The sequence below is a fragment of the Engystomops pustulosus genome, chromosome 3 (assembly GCF_040894005.1).
Source record: "Engystomops pustulosus chromosome 3, aEngPut4.maternal, whole genome shotgun sequence".
In the NCBI taxonomy this organism is placed as follows: domain Eukaryota; kingdom Metazoa; phylum Chordata; class Amphibia; order Anura; family Leptodactylidae; genus Engystomops; species Engystomops pustulosus.
The window spans coordinates 122321419-122340087 of NC_092413.1; the positions used below are offsets into that span (position 1 = coordinate 122321419).

Here is an 18669-nt window from a genome sequence, read left to right on the forward strand (position 1 = left end):
TTTAGTTCTTAGGTGTATCTGGTGTTTGGCACCATATGGTCGTATATGGCTGTAATATGGGTCTGTCATTATGGTAGGAAGTCTCAGATAACATGTGGTTGTTTGTCATGGCGTGGCATCATTCTTTGGCACTTGCATTGGTTAGATCTGTAATTGGCTTAAATATACAGTTTTTTCATTATGGGAGATTTCCCTGTCCAGATCAACTGGTTATTATGATAATGGCTTAGGATTAGAGATGAGCGAGCACTAAAATGCTCGGGTGCTCGTTACTCGAGCCGAACATTTCCAGATGTTCGAGTGCTCGTTTCGAGTAACGAGCCCCATTGAAGTCAATGGGAGACTCGAGCATTTTTCAAAGGGACCATGGTTCGGGAATAAAATGTGTTAATTAATTTAAAAAGAATGTCTTCTGATAAGTTAGCAGATGTATGCAAACATCTGCAATCTATTCTTCACTGTTCCGCGCGTATATTATCTCCCGACAAGTTAGCAGATGTGAAGAACAGTGAAGAATAGAATAAAAACAGTGAACACAGGATCATTTAAGTGAAAAACACAGTGAAGAATAGATTGCAGATGTTCGGCACATCTGCTTACTTGTCGGGAGATACGCTGTCTCCGTGCCCCGCTGTCTCCATGCCCCGCTGTCTCCGTGCCCCGCTGTCTCCGTGCCCCGCTGTCTCCGTGCCCCGCTGTCTCTGTGCCCCGCTGTCTCCGTGCCCAGCTGTTTCCGTGCCCCGCTCTCTCCGTGCCCCGCTCTCTCCGTGCCCCGCTCTCTCCGTGCCCCGCTGTCTCCGTGCCCCGCTGTCTCTGTGCCCCGCTGTCTCCGTGCCCAGCTGTTTCCGTGCCCAGCTGTTTCCGTGCCCCGCTCTCTCCGTGCCCCGCTCTCTCCGTGCCCCGCTCTCTCCGTGCCCCGCTGTCTCTGTGCCCCGCTGTCTCTGTGCCCCGCTGTCTCCGTGCCCCGATGTCTCCGTGCCCCGATGTCTCCGTGCTGCTCCGTGCCGCTGCCTGATGTCTCCGTGCTGCCGCTGCCCCATGTCTTCGTGCTGCTCCCCGGTGTCTCTGTGCTGCTCCCCGGTGTCTCTGTGCTGTTGTGCAATGTGTTCTTCACACATATATATTGTTCTTCACATACTATTTTGTTCGCACGGTTCCGCGCGTATCTTCCGACAAGTAAGCAGATGTGCCGAACATCTGTAATCTATTCTTCACTGTGTTCTTTACTGTGTTTTTCACTTAAATGATCCTGTGTTCACTGTGGTCACTGTTTTTATTCTATTCTTCATTGTTCTTCACTGTGTTTTTTTAATTAAATGCTCGATCTCGAGCAGGGGAAATACTCGTCCGAGCAACGAGCCGTCTCGAGTACCTTAATGCTCGAACGAGCATCAAGCTCGGACGAGCATGTTCGCTCATCTCTACTTAGGATGTAAATGCACATCCAGGGTGGTGGGTAATGGTGACAGCAGTGTGGGATCCCAAATCTTAAATATATGACCGTGGCATCTATAGTGCTTCCTCATGCCTCCCATGATCGGCACTCCCTGCATCGTTTTGGGGGGTGCCGATCATCTCCAATGAGGGACCCCAGGACTGCCTTTAGTTGCTGAATGATAGATGCTGTCTCTGACAGGGTGTGTCACTGTACATGTCAGCTTAAGCATCTGCATAGGCTGACTACTCTAATATACTGCCATACATCAGTATGGCAATTTTTTGTTTTAACAAGCATTCAAATGATAGTTTGTTCAAGTCCCAGGGGGGGATTGTAAAATAGTGTAAAAAATTGGTGAAAAAAATATTTACAAATGAAAAAATAATAAAAGTCCCCTAAATGCCCCAAAAATCATAAAACTTCCACATATAATAAAACAATTGAAAATCACCTCACAACCTCACATACAAGGTATCACTTTGTTTGTAACAACCTGTGAACACCATAAAAAATAATAAAGATAAATTCCAAAAATTAGGAGTTTTGTGCATCAAAGCTAAGAAAAACACAATAAAAAGTGATCAAAATGTCACATTTACCCCACAATGATTACAATAAAAAACTCATCCTGCAAAAAATAAGCCCTAAAATAGGTCAATAAAAAATGTAAATGTTGCGCCACACAAGACAAGTGATTTTCCTCTCCATATGTATTTTTAATCTGCAAAATTATTTAAACAAAACTTTATAAATGGGATATTATCACAATCGTAATGACCAATGGGACATAAATAACATTATATCTGTGGTAAACAGTGTTTAAAACAAAAAATAAAACTTAAAAATGTATTTCATGTGCAATGCTTAACGGGGTAAAAAGCTTAAAGAGGACCTGTCACCCAATTTATCGGCACTAGGAGCTGCTTACTAAAGTAAGCAGCTCCTAGTGCTCGATCAAACGCCCCAGTGTTAGAGTGATAGTGATATCAAACACTGCGGCGGGGTAGGATGTAATTGTCGGACAGCTCGCAAAGCTGTCCGACGTATTCATGAGGGGGCAGGGTTGTGGCGTGGCTAGGGGCGGTGACTGCCGCCTAGCGCGGCAGTCACTGCCGGCCTATGGAGCTAGCGGGGCGGTCTGGGGAAAAGGCAGCACCTCGGACCGCCCCCTCATGATTACATCGGACAGCTTTGCAAGCTGTCCGATGATTACACCGTACCCCGCTGCAGTGTTTGATAGCGTTACCGGAGGTTTCCAGTAACGCTATCACTATAACACTGCGGCGTTTGATCAAGCACTAGGAGCTGCATACTTTAGTAAGCAGGTCCTAGTGGCGAAAATTTAGGTGACAGGTCCTCTTTAAGCTTTTTACCCGTTAAGCATTGCACATGAAATACATTTTTAAGTTTTATTTTTTGTTTTAAACACTTTAAGAAGGGGTACAATAATACATGTGGTGCTTTGTGGGGAGTTTCTAAGTGAACTTTTAAAACTCCTAAAATATATGAATAGACCTCTAAAATAATGGAATCTAACATTTCTTTTAAAATATGGAAAATTGATGTTTAATTTGTAAGCCCCTAACATCCTAATAGAATTACATAATAGTTTGCTTTATGTTGACATAATTATTTTAAAGCAGACAATTATGTTAGTTAGTAACCTGTTTGGGAGATTAGACTTTTCTAAAGTTTTCTAAATTTTTACCAAACTTTAAAATATCTTATGAAAAAATGCAAACCATTTCAACTAAAATATACCTCTAAGGTGAAGTACAACATGTCATGAAATGGATATCACCTTGATAAAGTTATAATCACTTATAGTGACACATCCCAGATTTTAAAAATAGTTACATGACCGTTATTCATTTTTTGCATTTCTGTTTTTTACTCCCCTTATTCCAAAAGCAATAACTTTTTTGTTTTTACATTTACAGAGATGTTTGAGGGCTTGTTATCTGCGGTGCAAATTGTACTTTTTAATGGCATCATTTAATATTCCATGCAGTGTACTGGAAATAATTTTTTATTCCAATATTCATGGATGGAAAAAAAGAGAAAAAGTGGCGATTTGGACATTTGGGTGTTTTTTTTTCCGTTACGGTTTTCACTGCCAGGAATAATCTTTAATATATTTTGATAGGACAGGCATTTTGGAACGCAGTGTTTATTATTTTTAACGTTTATTTTTATATGTTTTTTAAGAAAAGGAGGTGATTTTTAATTTTTTCTTCTTTTTTACATTTTTTTACTTTTTTTTACTATTATTTTAGACCCTCTAGGGTACTTCAACCCTGCAGGGTCTTATTGCCCATACCATATACTGTGATGGCGATTGGCCATCTAAGATGGCGGCACCCATCGACAGCAATGTTAGGTGCTATGGTCGGGTTCGACCGTGGCATTTAACAGGTTATCTACCGCAATTAGTGCCAGCACTGACCACGGCATTAACAGGCGGTTGTCAGCTATATTATACAGGCGGTTGTCGGTTGTCAGCTGTTATCAGCCCGTGAGCTCTCTCCATACACCCCCCACAGCACCAGGACGTAAGTAGTACGTAGGGGTTAAAGGAAATCCACCACTAAAAAAATGCAGTTTAAATCCCAAACACATAAAAAAAATTAATTGTATACAGTCAGGCAATCAAATACAACTGCATATGTTCCAACACCAAAGACTGGGACAAATGGTTTACTATGCTTTGAAAAACTTTTTAAAATCAGGGATATCACCCGAGCGCCATCGGAAATCAAATTGCCAGAACCACCCACATTTCAAGCAGTCATATCTTCTAATACAAGTCAAAAAGAGAGAACCACAGGGTACCCCTTGTTGTCACCCACAACACACATCATGAAGTGCTAAGGGGAATTGCACATTGCACCCTATTTTACAGAAAGATGACAACCTGCAATCTATATTTCCAGGCCCCCTCTTCTCTGCTATAGACAAGTCTCCAAAGTAAAAAATATAATTGTCATGAGCTCAATGTCCTTTCCAGCAAGAACAGCAACATCTTCCTGCAACCAACCAAGATGTAAAACCTGTCCTGACATAATGACTACTGACAGAATAAAGATTCCTAACCCCAGTAAGGATTACATCATCCCAGGTAACTTCACCTGCAGCTCACACAATTGTGTGTACCAGATGTCCTCCCGGAGGCCTATATGTTGATGAAACAGGGAAGCAAGGATGCAAAGATGAACTATCATTTGTCCAGGGGTGGACTGGCCATAAGACCCACCGGGAGAAATCCCGGTGGGCCGATTTGTTTAGGGCCGGTCCGGGGCCGGTCTGGGACTGGTGGGGCCGGTGGAAAAATAAAAACACATGTAACTCACCTTTCTGACGCCCCGATTGCCGCTTGCCGACGTCATGGTCTGTGCGACGCCGGCCCATACGGAGCCGACACCGCGGCCGGACTGGGATCAAGCAGGAGAGCAGCGTCGGGGCGTCGGAAAGGTGAGTAACATGTGTTTTTATTTATATGTACTGGGGTGGAGATGGCGCTGTCTACCAGGGGCTGGCGCTTTATACCAGGGGCAGGCTGTATATTGGGGCTATGGGCTGTATACTGGGGCTATGGGATGTATACTGGGGCTATGGGCTGTATATTGGGGCTATGGGAGAAATCCCGGTGGGCCAATTGGTTTAGGGCCGGTACGGGGCTGGTCTGGGACTGGTGGGGCCGGGGGAAAAATAAAAACACATGTAACTCAGCTTTCCGACGCCCTGATTGCTGCTTGCCGACATCATGGTCTGTGCGACGCCGGCCCGTACGGAGCCGACACCGCGGCCGGACTGGGATCAAGCAGGAGAGCAGCGTCGGGGCGTCGGAAAGGTGAGTTACATGTGTTTTTATTTATATGCACTGGGGTGGGGGTGGCGCTGTCTACCAGGGGCTGGCGCTTTATACCAGGGGCAGGCTGTATATTGGGGCTATGGGCTGTATACTGGGGCTATGGGCTGTATACAGGGGTTATGGGCTGTATATTGGGGCTATGGGCTGTATACTGGGGCTATGGGCTGTATACTGGGGCTATGGGCTGTATATTGGGGCTGTCTGGCTGTATACTGGGGCTATGGGCTGTATACTGGGGCTATGGGCTGTATACAGGGGTTATGGGCTGTATACAGGGGTTATGGGCTGTATACAGGGGTTATGGGCTGTATACTGGGGCTATGGGCTGTATACTGGGGCTATGGGCTGTATACTGGGGCTATGGGCTGTATACTGGGACTATGAGCTGTATATTGGGGCTATGGGCTGTATACTGGGGCTATGGGCTGTATACTGGGGCTATGGGCTGTATACTGGGGCTATGGGCTGTATATTGGGGCTATGGGCTGTATACTGGGGCTATGGGCTGTATACTGGGACTATGAGCTGTATATTGGGGCTGTATGGCTGTATACTGGGGCTATGGGCTGTATACTGGGGCTATGGGCTGTATACTGGGGCTATGGGCTGTATATTGGGGCTGTATGGCTGTATACTGGGGCTTTTGGCTGTATACTGGGGCTATGGGCTGTATACAGGGGCTATGGGCTGTCTGAATGTATGCTGGGGCAGGGGCTGTATGCTGAGGCAGGGTCTGTATGCTGGGGCAGGGGCCTTATGCTGGGGCTATGGGCTGTCTGGCTGTATACTGGCGCTGTCTGGCTGTATACTGGGGCTGTCTGGCTGTATACTGGGGCTATGAGCTGCATACTGGGGCTATGGGCTGTCTGGCTGCATACTGGGGCTATGGGCCGTATACTGGGGCAGGGGCAGTCTGGCACTATACTGGGCAGACTGAATATATTAGAAGGACTGGCTGGCTGTATACTGGGGGGCTGGCTATATATATATATATATATATATATATATATATATATATATATATATATATATATATATATATATATATATATTACAGTGGGCTGGATGTATACTGGGGGTAATGGCTACTAGTAATAGTAGTTATATTCTTGTACATAGGGGGCAGTATTATAGTAGTTATATTCTTGTACATAGGGGGCAGTATTATAGTAGCTATATTCTTATACATAGGGGGCAGTATTATAGTAGTTATATTCTTGTACATAGGAGGCAGGATTATAGTAGTTATATTCTTGTACATAGGGGCAGTATTATAGTAGTTATATTCCTGTACATAGGAGGCAGTATTATAGTAGTTATATTCTTGTACATAGGGGGCAGTATTATAGTAGTTATATCCCTGTACATAGGGGGCAGTACTATAGTAGTTATATTCCTGTACATAGGAGGCAGGATTATAGTAGTTATATTCTTGTACATAGGGGGCAGTATTATAGTAGTTATATCCCTGTACATAGGGGGCAGTACTATAGTAGTTATATTCTTGTACATAGGGGGCAGTATTATAGTAGTTATATTCTTGTACATAGGGGCAGTATTATAGTAGTTATATTCTTGTACATAGGGAGCAGTATTATAGTTATTATATTCTTGTACATAGGGGGCAGTATTATAGTAGTTATATCCCTGTACATAGGGGGCAGTACTATAGTAGTTATATTCCTGTACATAGGAGGCAGGATTATAGTAGTTATATTCCTGTACATAGGAGGCAGGATTATAGTAGTTATATTCTTGTACATAGGGGGCAGTATTATAGTAGTTATATCCCTGTACATAGGGGGCAGTACTATAGTAGTTATATTCTTGTACATAGGGGGCAGTATTATAGTAGTTATATTCTTGTACATAGGGGCAGTATTATAGTAGTTATATTCTTGTACATAGGGAGCAGTATTATAGTTATTATATTCTTGTACATAGGGGGCAGTATTATAGTAGATATAGTCTTGTACATAGGGGGCAGTATTATAGTAGTTATATTCCTGTACATACAGGGGAAGTATTATAGTAGTTATATTCTTGTACATACAGGGGCAGTATTACAATATATTTTACTTAGGGGCAGTAGTATTATTGTAGTTACATTCTTGTTTATTGGAGAAGGTATTGTAGTATGTTTTTAGTGTACATATATGGCAGTATTAAGTTGTGTGCTCTTAAAATAGAAGTGTTATTCCTTTACAAGAAGGCAGTATGAGTCTCTTTCTCTGCGATGTACATGTTGACTTAGACCATCTATTAACAGTTTGTATGGAATGTAGTAACTCCACCCACATCACAAGGCCACGCCTACTTGTTTTGACCCTGCCCACAGAATGGGGCCACTTTTACAGTTTTTTCCAGGGCCACTTTAAATTCCCAGTCCGCCCCTGAATCTGTCATACCATAAAAGAAAACAGGACAGATGTTCCTGTGCCAAAACACTTTGCAGCCCTGACCACAAGATTGAAAATGATTTCAAATTTCAGAGAGAAAGAAGTGTCTGGAAGTTCACTTTTAAGACCTCATTTGACGCTCTCATAACAGGAATAAATGTGTCACATGGATTTATGTCTTTTTATGACTCTTAAGGAATCTGCTCAACAGACCTGGTGGGGTCATCACTTGCATGGATCTCAATTAAGGGACAATAAACATCTCACTCCCTTTGTGCTAGAGCATATATTGCCATTAGTGTTTACTTTTCTTAAATCATTTATTGTCCTGTTTCTTATCACTTATCTTGTCTTCATAGCGTTACTGTGTCCATTTGTGTATTTGTGTGTATTTGTTATCACCTTTTTTCAATATAAAATTAAGAAGACATTCCATTCTCCACCTTATATGGTTGATGCAAGGATATGATTCTCAATGCCTGAAACATGTCTATTCAAATCTTTGGAACCAACTTGCTTCAAGAGATTTCACATCTATATGAATTGCAGTGCAAACAAGCTGTGCAGAGAATGCAGGAATGACATGCTTTACAGTAATAAGATAGACCATTAGTACAATTGCCTTTCAGCTTCAGTGATTCCGCTGCAAGAGGAAAATGACCTTAATATCTATACAGATCATTTTGTTGACTACACAAAAGTAAATAACGTTGAATTACAGATTGGAGGATAGCAGGAGTAAAGCTAGAGATGTCATAGAAAGTACCCTCCAAATCCATTACTATATTTCAATTTGTGTCATCCATTCCCTGCAGTAAATTGGCTGGATTCTTTTGTGTTCATAACATTATTGCCATCTACAGTAGAGTATCATAGAGATTATGTGTTACTGTCTATAAACTTGCATGGGACTACATGTATTTTTATCTAGAAAAGATACCTCAGTGTCCTTTAAATGGAAGCATGAGTTTTGTATTCACATTGGACTGTAAAATGCAAGGCTTTCATTGCTTATGTTTATGCATAGCTGATGGTGATATTTTTTTCACTTTTATTACTGTCAAAAGGGTGGGCATTAGTATCTAAAAATCTTTCACATTTTATGAATTTCTTCCATGACTAGAAGGCATCTGTGATTGCATTTTTTTGTGTGCACTTTAGCGATCATGGAAGGTTACAATGCCTACATCTTCTTTATGACAGGTCCTGCAATTCCTGTTGGGGTTGATGTGCAAGTTGAGAGTCTCGATAGCATATCTGAAGTTGATATGGTAAGTTTTAATTGATTTTGCTATTAGTAAAACAGTAAACATTATATAATAAGATTTTTAAATTAATTTTTAAGCTTCATATACCGTAATAAGATTTTTTAATACATATATTGCTATAATGATGACTATTGAGTCAAAACTTCATTAGGTATTTCTAAATATTATTGATAGCGAAAGTTGATAATAAATCAATAGATTGATCATATTGTACAAGGTTCCCTCAAGTTATGAGGTATTGTAAGTTGAAAAAAAATGAGACCTCAACTGTGAAAAAACAGTTCTCGTTTTATAAATACAATTTTAATCCCAAATAATGGGAGAAAATAATGTTTGATGCCAGATAACCCATATAACCAAAAATAATTTGCAGGTCATCATTATGGAAGCAGTAAATCAATTATTCAGTGTCTTGTACAGTAGAAACAGTGTACCACTCATCAAAATAGGGTGTCCTGCCAGGACTAATAAGCTGCATAATATAAGTAATACTTCACTGCAGTGAAGTATTACATTAAAACCAATGAGTATATGCTGTGTATTAAAAAAACATGTGTTTTATTATTAATAATAATCATGCTGATTGGTTGGATTTTCCATTTCTTCACATGTGCCACAGATAAGCAGTACCAGTACCTGAAACCACTGTAACATTGTGAACAATTTTATTAAAATGTTGAAACTAGTCAATCCTTACTTGAGGTCATGAAAGAGAATACCAGCTGCCTAATACTGATGGTAATTGGAATGCTATTAATAAAAATACAGCATTTCACCAATATAATTCCAACTTCTCTTTATCACTCCTGATGTACACAATTTTGGTCAGCACTGACCCAACCCTGAATCATTTGACTTAAAGAGGACCTGTCACCTAAATTTTCGGCACAGCAGCTCCTAGTGCTTGATCAGACGCCGCAAACACTGCGGCGGGCTACAATGTAATCATCGGACCGCTTTCATGAGGGGGCGGTCCGAGGTGCTGCCACTTCTCCGGACCGCCCCGCTCGCTCCAGTCACCGCCCTTAGCCACACCCCAACCCCGCCCCCTCATGTATACGTCGGACATCTTTGCGAGCTGTCTAACAATTACACTGTACCCCGCTGGAGTGTTTGATAGCGTTACCGGAGGTTTCTTACTTTAGTAATCAGCTCCTAGTACTGATAAATTGGGTGACAGGTTTTTAAGGGTTAGAAAGACATATTGTTCTCCTGTCTGATGCTGCACTGAGCTGCTCTCTGCACTACAGCCCCAAGCATTGCATTTCAGGACGAACTCACACACAGAGACTTCCTGCCAGCAAGCAACACATTGGTGCACATTTATTGGGGGCTTTGCGCCAGTTTTCTGGTGGACTTTGTGTGTTCTTTCTAATGCAAACTGCTTGCACAGGTATTTAATAAGTGCCTGAACCACAAATGTGTCGCACACAACCGTTTTGTGGCACAGCTGCACTAGGCATCATGCAACACAAATTAGGGCGTGTGCCGGTGCCCAGTCGGACTGTGTGCCAGATTTAACATGCAAGTCCGACAGAAGTGTGTCGCATGCCCCATGTTAAAGATAGACCAGAAAAAAAGTGGTGCACTCTGTTGGGCCAGTTCAGGGAGCACCAGATTCTTGAAGAACGGGCGCCAGAAAACATTAATCTGCCGCACACTGCACACTTAGTAAAGTTTGACCCATTCTTAGTAAATGTGCCCCATTGTGAGGAGAATAAAGCTACAAGCTACAGGCTACAGGATAATGGCTTCAGCCATGGGAGGGAAGGGAGGCATATAGTAGAGCTATGTGTATGTTACGGCTTTTATAGCAGAGCTAAGAATGTCATGTGTAATATGCATCTCATGTATCTCATCATCCCTGATCTGTCTCATCTTTCTTTCTATGTGTCAGATACTAGTGAATGTTTAGAGGCTAAATAAAAGTGTATATAAACCAGGACTCTGATAATCTAACCAAATGGTCAGCAGACAGCATCTCATAGCACTAGAGGGATCATAACGTGTCTGCTTAGAGAGTCCCCACCCATACTCTTGGATTTTACACATATCACATATCAATACAGTAGCTAAAACAGCAATAAAACTGAGTAAAATTGTAAAGTAAGAGGGTTAAAAATGTGTTTTATTGTGTAAACATCAATAGGGGATTGATATTTGAGAATTTTTTTTCATGGGCAAACCTCTTTAAAGCCTTGAAGGTTAGAGGATGCCAAACTATATTGTTCCTCTGAAGGAAGCGCCAACCTATCCATTCTCTACATAATGATGACACTGGAAAAGGGGAGTTCTTACCTTCCAGCTCTACAGGCATTACCCAGATTAATCTAGAAATAATCCAGATTCATGACTAAACTCACAATTATATAATGCTTTGTGGAATTTCCCAGCTGTACAACACTGCCACTGTTACCATTGTTATGTCCTAACAATATATAACCCTAAAATTAATAATTAGAAACAAAACTTTTGATGTACTTGCCATGAGGACGCTGAACAACAGACAAGACAGTGAACTCTAATATTCCAGCCCCCAACACTTTCCTCAATGTATCCTATAATATATATGTGCAACACCCCTGCCGATGCAAGGCAGAGGGGTTGTTGCGAATACGTCCCATCTTGTATCTTGCAGCCTGTGTAGGGTCTGATCAACCCCACAGCAGGTCACTACATAACACAGGGGAACACTGCAGCGGTAGAGCCTGCCTGGTAAGGCAGGAGTTAAGTGTAGAATGTGATGTAATATGTGTCAACCAATCACATGTGTTCATATCTTGTATCTGTAAGCTGGGATGCGATTGGAGGAGGAACCACCACCTGACCAGTGGGAGTAATAAAACCCCTGGTCAGGAAAGTTCTAGAGAGAAGAAGAAGAGCTCAGACAGACCAGATCAGACCAGTTGGTCAGAGAGCAGGAGAGCTCAGCTCCTTGCCTGAACATCTCTGAGGAGCTAGTTAGTGAGAGGTAGGGATATCAAGGGTGATATTTGAAGCAACCCAGGACAAGCTGAAGCATCCTACTAGGACACAGCTATCTCCCAGCCTGCCATTGCATCCAGGCTGATGATCTACTCCTGTGGTTCCATCTCCAACTGCAGTCCCAGCATTCTACCATTTGTCAAGGCACGTTGCTACTGTTCCTGTCGGTTCCAATAAAGAACTGTAAGTTATTTTTGTTCAATGTCTGCCTCCGTCTGGTCCCTGCTACTACAGCTGTCACCATCACGGGCACCCTATCCACCACACAGGGACTCATACTCCAGACCCCAAAGGGTTGCCCCAGGGAGAACTATTCTAGCAGCCTCTCCCTCATCATTTCTTGCCAACACCACCCTGCTGGAGACCTGCCAGGCTGTAGGACAGCCCTCCGGTTCCCCATACCAAGCACCGTGACACTAGCGTGCCAAGGCCGCAACCGCCAGCCACTCAGGTATTCTGGGCCCCGGCTGTCTCCAGGCCCCAAGAAAAGGCTAGGCCCCGGTGAGGGATGTTGCATATGGGACAACCATTAAGATGGTCCCACCCTAAGGCAAAGTGTGGACACAAAACAAGAAGAACAAACAAAGAACTTTAAAAGGAAAGTCAGCAATCTGTGTCACAACAGTGATAGCAAATCAGGCACAGAATCACAAATACAAGGAGTAGTCAAGTACCGTAACAGTAGCATGGGCAATAGAGCTAGAAAACAGACTTTAACCAGCAATGAGGATAGCACACACAGGCTTTTTATCTGAGTAGGTAGTCTGACCCAGGTATAAATGGCAGAGCTCAGAGAGTCTGAGTGTAAGATGGTGAAACAGCCTCCATTTTGTGTATGCACCTCTTTCTGTAAAGGTTTTATGTTAATAACCGATATTTTGTTGTTTGGCCACAAGAGGTCACTGTTTACCACAAGATACCAAAAAACCAAAGCCCCTTTGGCAGTGTTGTAGAGACCCTGTTCTTCAGAGGTGGAGCTCCAGGCAGGAGGGGTGTGTGGCAGCCATCTTAGGAGTATGGTGCAGAGGCCTGGAAGAAGGACTACTGACTGTCTGTTCCAGTGTATTCCATCTGTGAGAGCATTCCCTAAGGGACTAAGGCACTGGAAGGAGAACTAGATCACAGACTGTGGCAGTGTTGCAGGATTCCAGATTTGAAGAGAGGATTGGCATCAGGAACCCTGCTGAGAGGACAAGTGACAGCCTCAGTAAGAACATGTGCTTGCCGGATGAGGCCCTCTTTCAGATATTTCTGAAGTTTAAAGGGAACCTACCACCACGATTCTACCTATAAAGGTAGATCGGGTGGTAGGTGGATTTAGGGGACATGAGGAGAGCTCTTTTTAGAGCTAATCCTCACATCCCCGCTAACTTTTAATAAACTTTATTCCCCTAATATGTAAATGTACTTATGCGGCTACTGGGGCGTGGAGTAGCCGGGCATGAGGCTAAACAGCGCGGCTACTCCACGCCCCAGTAGCCACGTTACTCCTCCTACCCTGTGTGTGCGGCGCGCAGCATCCGCCAAGCCGGAGTTTGCAGTAGCTCCGGCCTCAGAGCAGTGGCTTGCCAGATATGCATGCGCAGAACGCCAGCATATCGGGTGAGGGCGCGCAGCTACGAGGAGCTGCGTGCCGAACACACAGGGTAGGAGGAGTAAAGTGGCTACTGGGGCGTGGAGTAGCCGCGCTGTGTAGCCTCGTGCCCGGCTACTCCACGCCCCAGTAGCCGCATAAGTAAATTTACATATTAGGGGAATAAAGTTTATTAAAAGTTAGCGGGGACATGAGGATTAGCTCTAAAAAGAGCTCTCCTCACGTCCCTTACATCCACCTACCACCCCGATCTACCTTTATAGGTAGAATCGGGGTGGTAGGTGCCCTTTAAGGTAGCTAACGGACCAGGGTCAGTGATAGAAGTGAGGTCCCTGTGCAAGCACTGCATTACTTTTTTTGGCGCAAAGTTAATAGTGACTGTATAGTAACACGCCTTTCTCTGAGGTTGCAACTATCGCATGGAATCCCTTCTAAAATGTAAGTTTTTCACATTTTATGTTTTGTTATCCATGACTAAGGACGCAATGGCGTCCGAAATGCGTTGGATGTGAACATTGTCCACGCCTTCTAAAATGCTGAAATAAAGAGAAGATTTTATAAAATTGGTAGAATTCAGCTGGATCGTTTACAAAGCATATCCGAGTAAACTCTGATGGAGTGAGAATTCGTGCTCCAGGTACCGGCGTTCCTTGTGGTTGAGCTTGATATCACATTTCTTTGTGCAATTTAAATATATAAAGGCCTGTTGTAAAATTTGATAGGGAGTTTGTCACAGGCATCTTTGCTGTAGAAGCTAATTTATTTGTGTACAAAACCTGTTATACTCTATCTGGGGGGATAGGGTTACTTTGATAAATTTGTAAGCTCTTGTGTAATACTATAAGCTTTTGTGCCCCTATAACACACTCACAGAATTGTTCTCGTGGATTAGGGAATTAAAAGGTACAAGCTGCTGGACTAGTGCAGCCTGCAGAAATTGTGTAAAATAGTGCAGCCTGTAAAATTGTGAAATATTTGGAGAGGACACCATAGGGCACCATGCTGTGTAACACAGGGGTCTCAGCTTCCTGGCTGAGTGTATGTATATATGTGTGTAGTATTTCGTTTTGAAACCATTAAGAACTTAAGTAAAATCAAATCTATTTTGCTAACCTGAGTTGGAATTGCCTTCCTTATCTGTGACTTCGCTGTATCCTGGGGATCCCACTCCAGTACCAGGCTTCCAACTTGGCATAGTCGGCATAATCAAGTGATCTAGGAGATTAAAAGCCCTTGGGTTGCTCCTGTGGTCCTGGTATGGAAGAAAGATAGAAGTTTCCACTTCTGTGTAGATTATTATAAAATGAATGTTCGGACTGTCCAGGATGCCTATCCCCTTTCGCGAATTGAAGAGTCACTTTCCTCCCTGGGTCATGCCAAGTATTTCTTCATGATTGATCTGGCCAGCAGAAATTGGCAGGTGCCAGTGGCTGAAAATGACATACTTTCATTTTACCCATGGGACTCTACAAGTTCAACAGGATGCCTTTTGGTCTGTCTAATACTCTAGGGACATTTCAATAGTTGATACTCCATATTGATGTACCTGTATGACGTGGTGGTGTTTGGAACTTCATTTGAAGGTCATTTACAAAAGCTGCAGCAGGTCCTAGGATGACTGCAAGATCATGGGCTAAAGATCAAGCCCAAGAAGTGCCAACTGTTTCAGCAGCAAATAGAGTATCTAGGACAGTGATGGCAAACCTTTTAGACACGGAGTGCCCAGACTCAGGCAGCACTGTTGCTTTAAGACAGCACTGGACACAGAAAGTCGTGGGACTTCTGGGAATCCATTAAGATCCCTTGTGTCCTCTTTGGTGATGGCCTGGGTGCCCACAGACAGGGCTCCGAGTGCCACCTCTGGCACCCGTGCCATAGGTTCGCCACCACTGATCTAGGACATGTGATCACTCCTGATTGGATACAACCAGCCCCCAGCCCCCAACTACCCTACGGGAAGTACAGGTCTTTCTAGGGCTGACTGGTTATTATAGGAGATTTATACCCAAGTTCTGTCAGGAGCTTCTGAGGGGCACCCAGAAGGGCCTAAGAATTGCGTCATCGATTGGGGGCGACGACAACAAGGTGCCTTTGAGGTGTCGAAAAAGACTGACCAGTCCGATCTTGGCGTATGCAAGGTTTGATAGCCCGTTCCTATTGTACACTGATGGAAGTCAACATGGAACGGGAGCCGTGCTCTCTCAAGTTCACAATGAACGTAATAACCCGTTAGTGCACTTGGAGAATGCAAAACTGTGTGCTCTTGAGCAGAGGTGGATGGTTTGCCTTTTCAAGTACCAGTACTGCATCTACTTTGTCAGGGAAGGAGAAAATGATGCCCTCTCTGATGCCTTGTATGCTTGCCAATTGAGCAAGGTGACAAAGGGCTAGAAGACATTGAAATTCCGAACAACAGAAGAGTGGTGCCTTCTGTCCAGAATGTGCCACATTCAAGTGTGCTGGTGTCAGGGATGCCAATGGTATTGGGTAAAACATTGGAAGATTGGGAAAGGGTCCAAAATAGTTGCCCTGACCTATGGAAAATGAACCAGCGGGAAGAGTGGACCAGCTTGTCTGAGGAGGGATGAGAAGTTACTGAGACAGTGGGATAAACTAAGTGTCACCCAGGGACTCCTGTGCTGTTCCATATACATGAAGTCAGAGTTGCAGTATTGGCAGCAGGTTGTCATCCCCATGTCTTTGGGGCCAGCAGTGGCCCAGGAAGCCCACAAGAGGGGTACTCATTTTTGGAGTGATAATACATACAAATGGCTCTAACGATGTCGGTCCTGTGGGTTGAGAAAAAGCTCCGAACAATGGGCGGTGATACAAACTATGAGATTAGACAACTGAATTGGCTGCAGAAGCAATCTGTAAACGAAGGACCCATTCAGATCAGGGAGCATGTTTTCAGGGTGCTTTGATGAGTTAGCTATATCAGCTCTATAGTATTGAACATTCCCATACAACCCCATATCATCCCCAATGGAATTGGGCCTGTTAACCGCATCATGATCCAAATGCTAGGGAGGATAGTCAAAAATCTTGGTGGCCCGAGTATTAACCTGAGCTGATTTGGGCCTATAACAACAGAATGACTTGCACCACTGGTTACTCTCCACACATGCTTATGTTTGAGAGAGTAGGTCAGGAGATTGAGGATCTCCACATACCAGACCCGATGCAGCCACCACAAGAGGTCACTGTTTACCACAAGATGCCAAAAAACCAAAGCCCCTTTGGCAGTGTTGTAGAGACCCTGTTCTTCAGAGGTGGAGTGTGGTGCAGAGGCCTGGAAGAAGGACTGCCAACTGGGCGTTCCTTTGTCATCCATGTGTGAGAGCATTCCCTGAAGAACAAAGGCACTGCAAGCAGAACTAGGTCACAGACTGTGGCAGTGTGACAGAATTCACAGTTGTATCTCCTTGTTGCAGAACTCATTCTAGAAACTTACAGATACAAATTAGACCCTTTGTTTACAAGGGTTTACACATTTTACACATTTTACAATTAAGATCATTAACCAGCCAAATCCAGTCATACAGGAAGGTAAATCTGTGATAAACTTCATGGATAAATGTGTCCATGGTTTAGATGGAAAAAAGGAGTGGGGTCACTAGTAGAGATGAGCGAGCACTAAAATGCTCGGGTACTCGTTATTCGAGACGAACTTTTCCCGATGCTCGAGTGCTCGTCTCGAATAACGAGCCCCAGTGAAGTCAATGGGAGACTCGAGCATTTTTCAAGGGGACCAAGGCTCTGCACAGGGAAGCTTGGCCAAACACCTGGGAACCTCAGAAAAGGATGGAAACACCACGGAAATGGACAGGAAACAGCAGGGGCCTCTGAGGCTGCTTAAACGCACCATTATGCCAAAATTATGGGCAACAGCATGGCCATGACAGAGTGACAGAATGAAGCTAGATAGCATCTAAAACATCCAATAATTGACCCTGACACTATCGGGGACGGCATGCAGAGGCAGCGTCAGCAGCGGCAGGCTAGAGAGTGGCATGGCGACATACCCTAAATGGACTCAGGCTTCAAACCAATGGGTGGCAGAGAGGAACCAAAGGAGGTGAGCAAGAAGCGCTCAAATAATATCGGTACATGATAAAAGTTTGCCAGTATATTTTGTGGATTACACAGCAGGGTGGCGACAAAGTTAACAAGTTTGATGTGGAAGCCATGAAAACAACCCAAAATTCTGCCTGACACAGCTCGTTTGATAAGGGGACCATGTATGGAGGCAGTGAACTAGTAGATTAAAGGTGCTGCAGTTAAAACTATGTTAGTTGGATCTTGGCATGGAGCTGGCGCTCCGCTGCCAGGCGAGCTTTCGCCAATCCAAGCCCCTGTCTCTAGGCTACTCCCCAAACAGCACTTCTAAGAACCTTTTGTATAAGATCAAGTGTAGTAGCGTTCTTATAAGTTTAGGATATGGCGGGTGAGGGGAATGTAAACAGATGCGCAAGAAGCGCTGAAATAATATTGGTAAATGATAAAAGTTTGCCAGTATATTTTGTGGATTACACAGCAGGGTGGCGACAAAGTTAACAAGTTTGATGTGGAATGCCCTGTAATAGCTCTTGGGCGGTGTGCCTTTTATCGCCTAGGCTCAGCAGTTTGAGCACCGCCTGCTGTCGCTTAGTGACGGCACAGCTGCTGTGCCTAGAGCTACCGACTGATGGCGCCATGCCCACGGATGGTAATTCGGAGGAGGAGGTGGAGGAGGGGTGGGAGGAGGAGGAGGTATAGTAGGCCTTTGAGACCTGGACCGAGGTAGGCCCTGCAATCCTCTGCGTCGGCAGTATATGACCAGCCCCAGGGTCAGACTCGGTCCCAGCCTGCACCAAGTTAAGTGTAGTAGCGTTCTTATAAGTTTGGGATATGGCGGGTGAGGGGAATGTAAACAGATGCGCAAGAAGCGCTGAAATAATATCCGTAAATGGTAAAAGTTTGCCAGTATATTTTGTGGATAACACAGCTGGGTGGCGACAAAGTTAACAACTTTGATGTGGAATCCATGAAAACAACCCAAATTTCTGCCTGACACACCTCGTTTGATAATGGGACGATGTATGGAGGCAGCTATATGGACGACTTTTGGAGGT

The 18669-nt window shown here is 43.9% G+C and overlaps 1 protein-coding gene across 2 annotated transcripts in view; it reads left to right on the forward strand.

The window, feature by feature from the left end:
* LOC140121861 (gamma-aminobutyric acid receptor subunit rho-2) overlaps positions 1-18669 on the forward strand; it is a 97218-nt gene that overhangs the window by 42473 nt on the left and 36076 nt on the right. For both annotated transcript variants that reach the window (XM_072141966.1, XM_072141967.1), the window contains one exon: positions 8912-8979. In XM_072141966.1, the coding sequence (XP_071998067.1) occupies positions 8912-8979 (68 nt within the window). The remainder of the gene's footprint in view (positions 1-8911; positions 8980-18669) is intronic.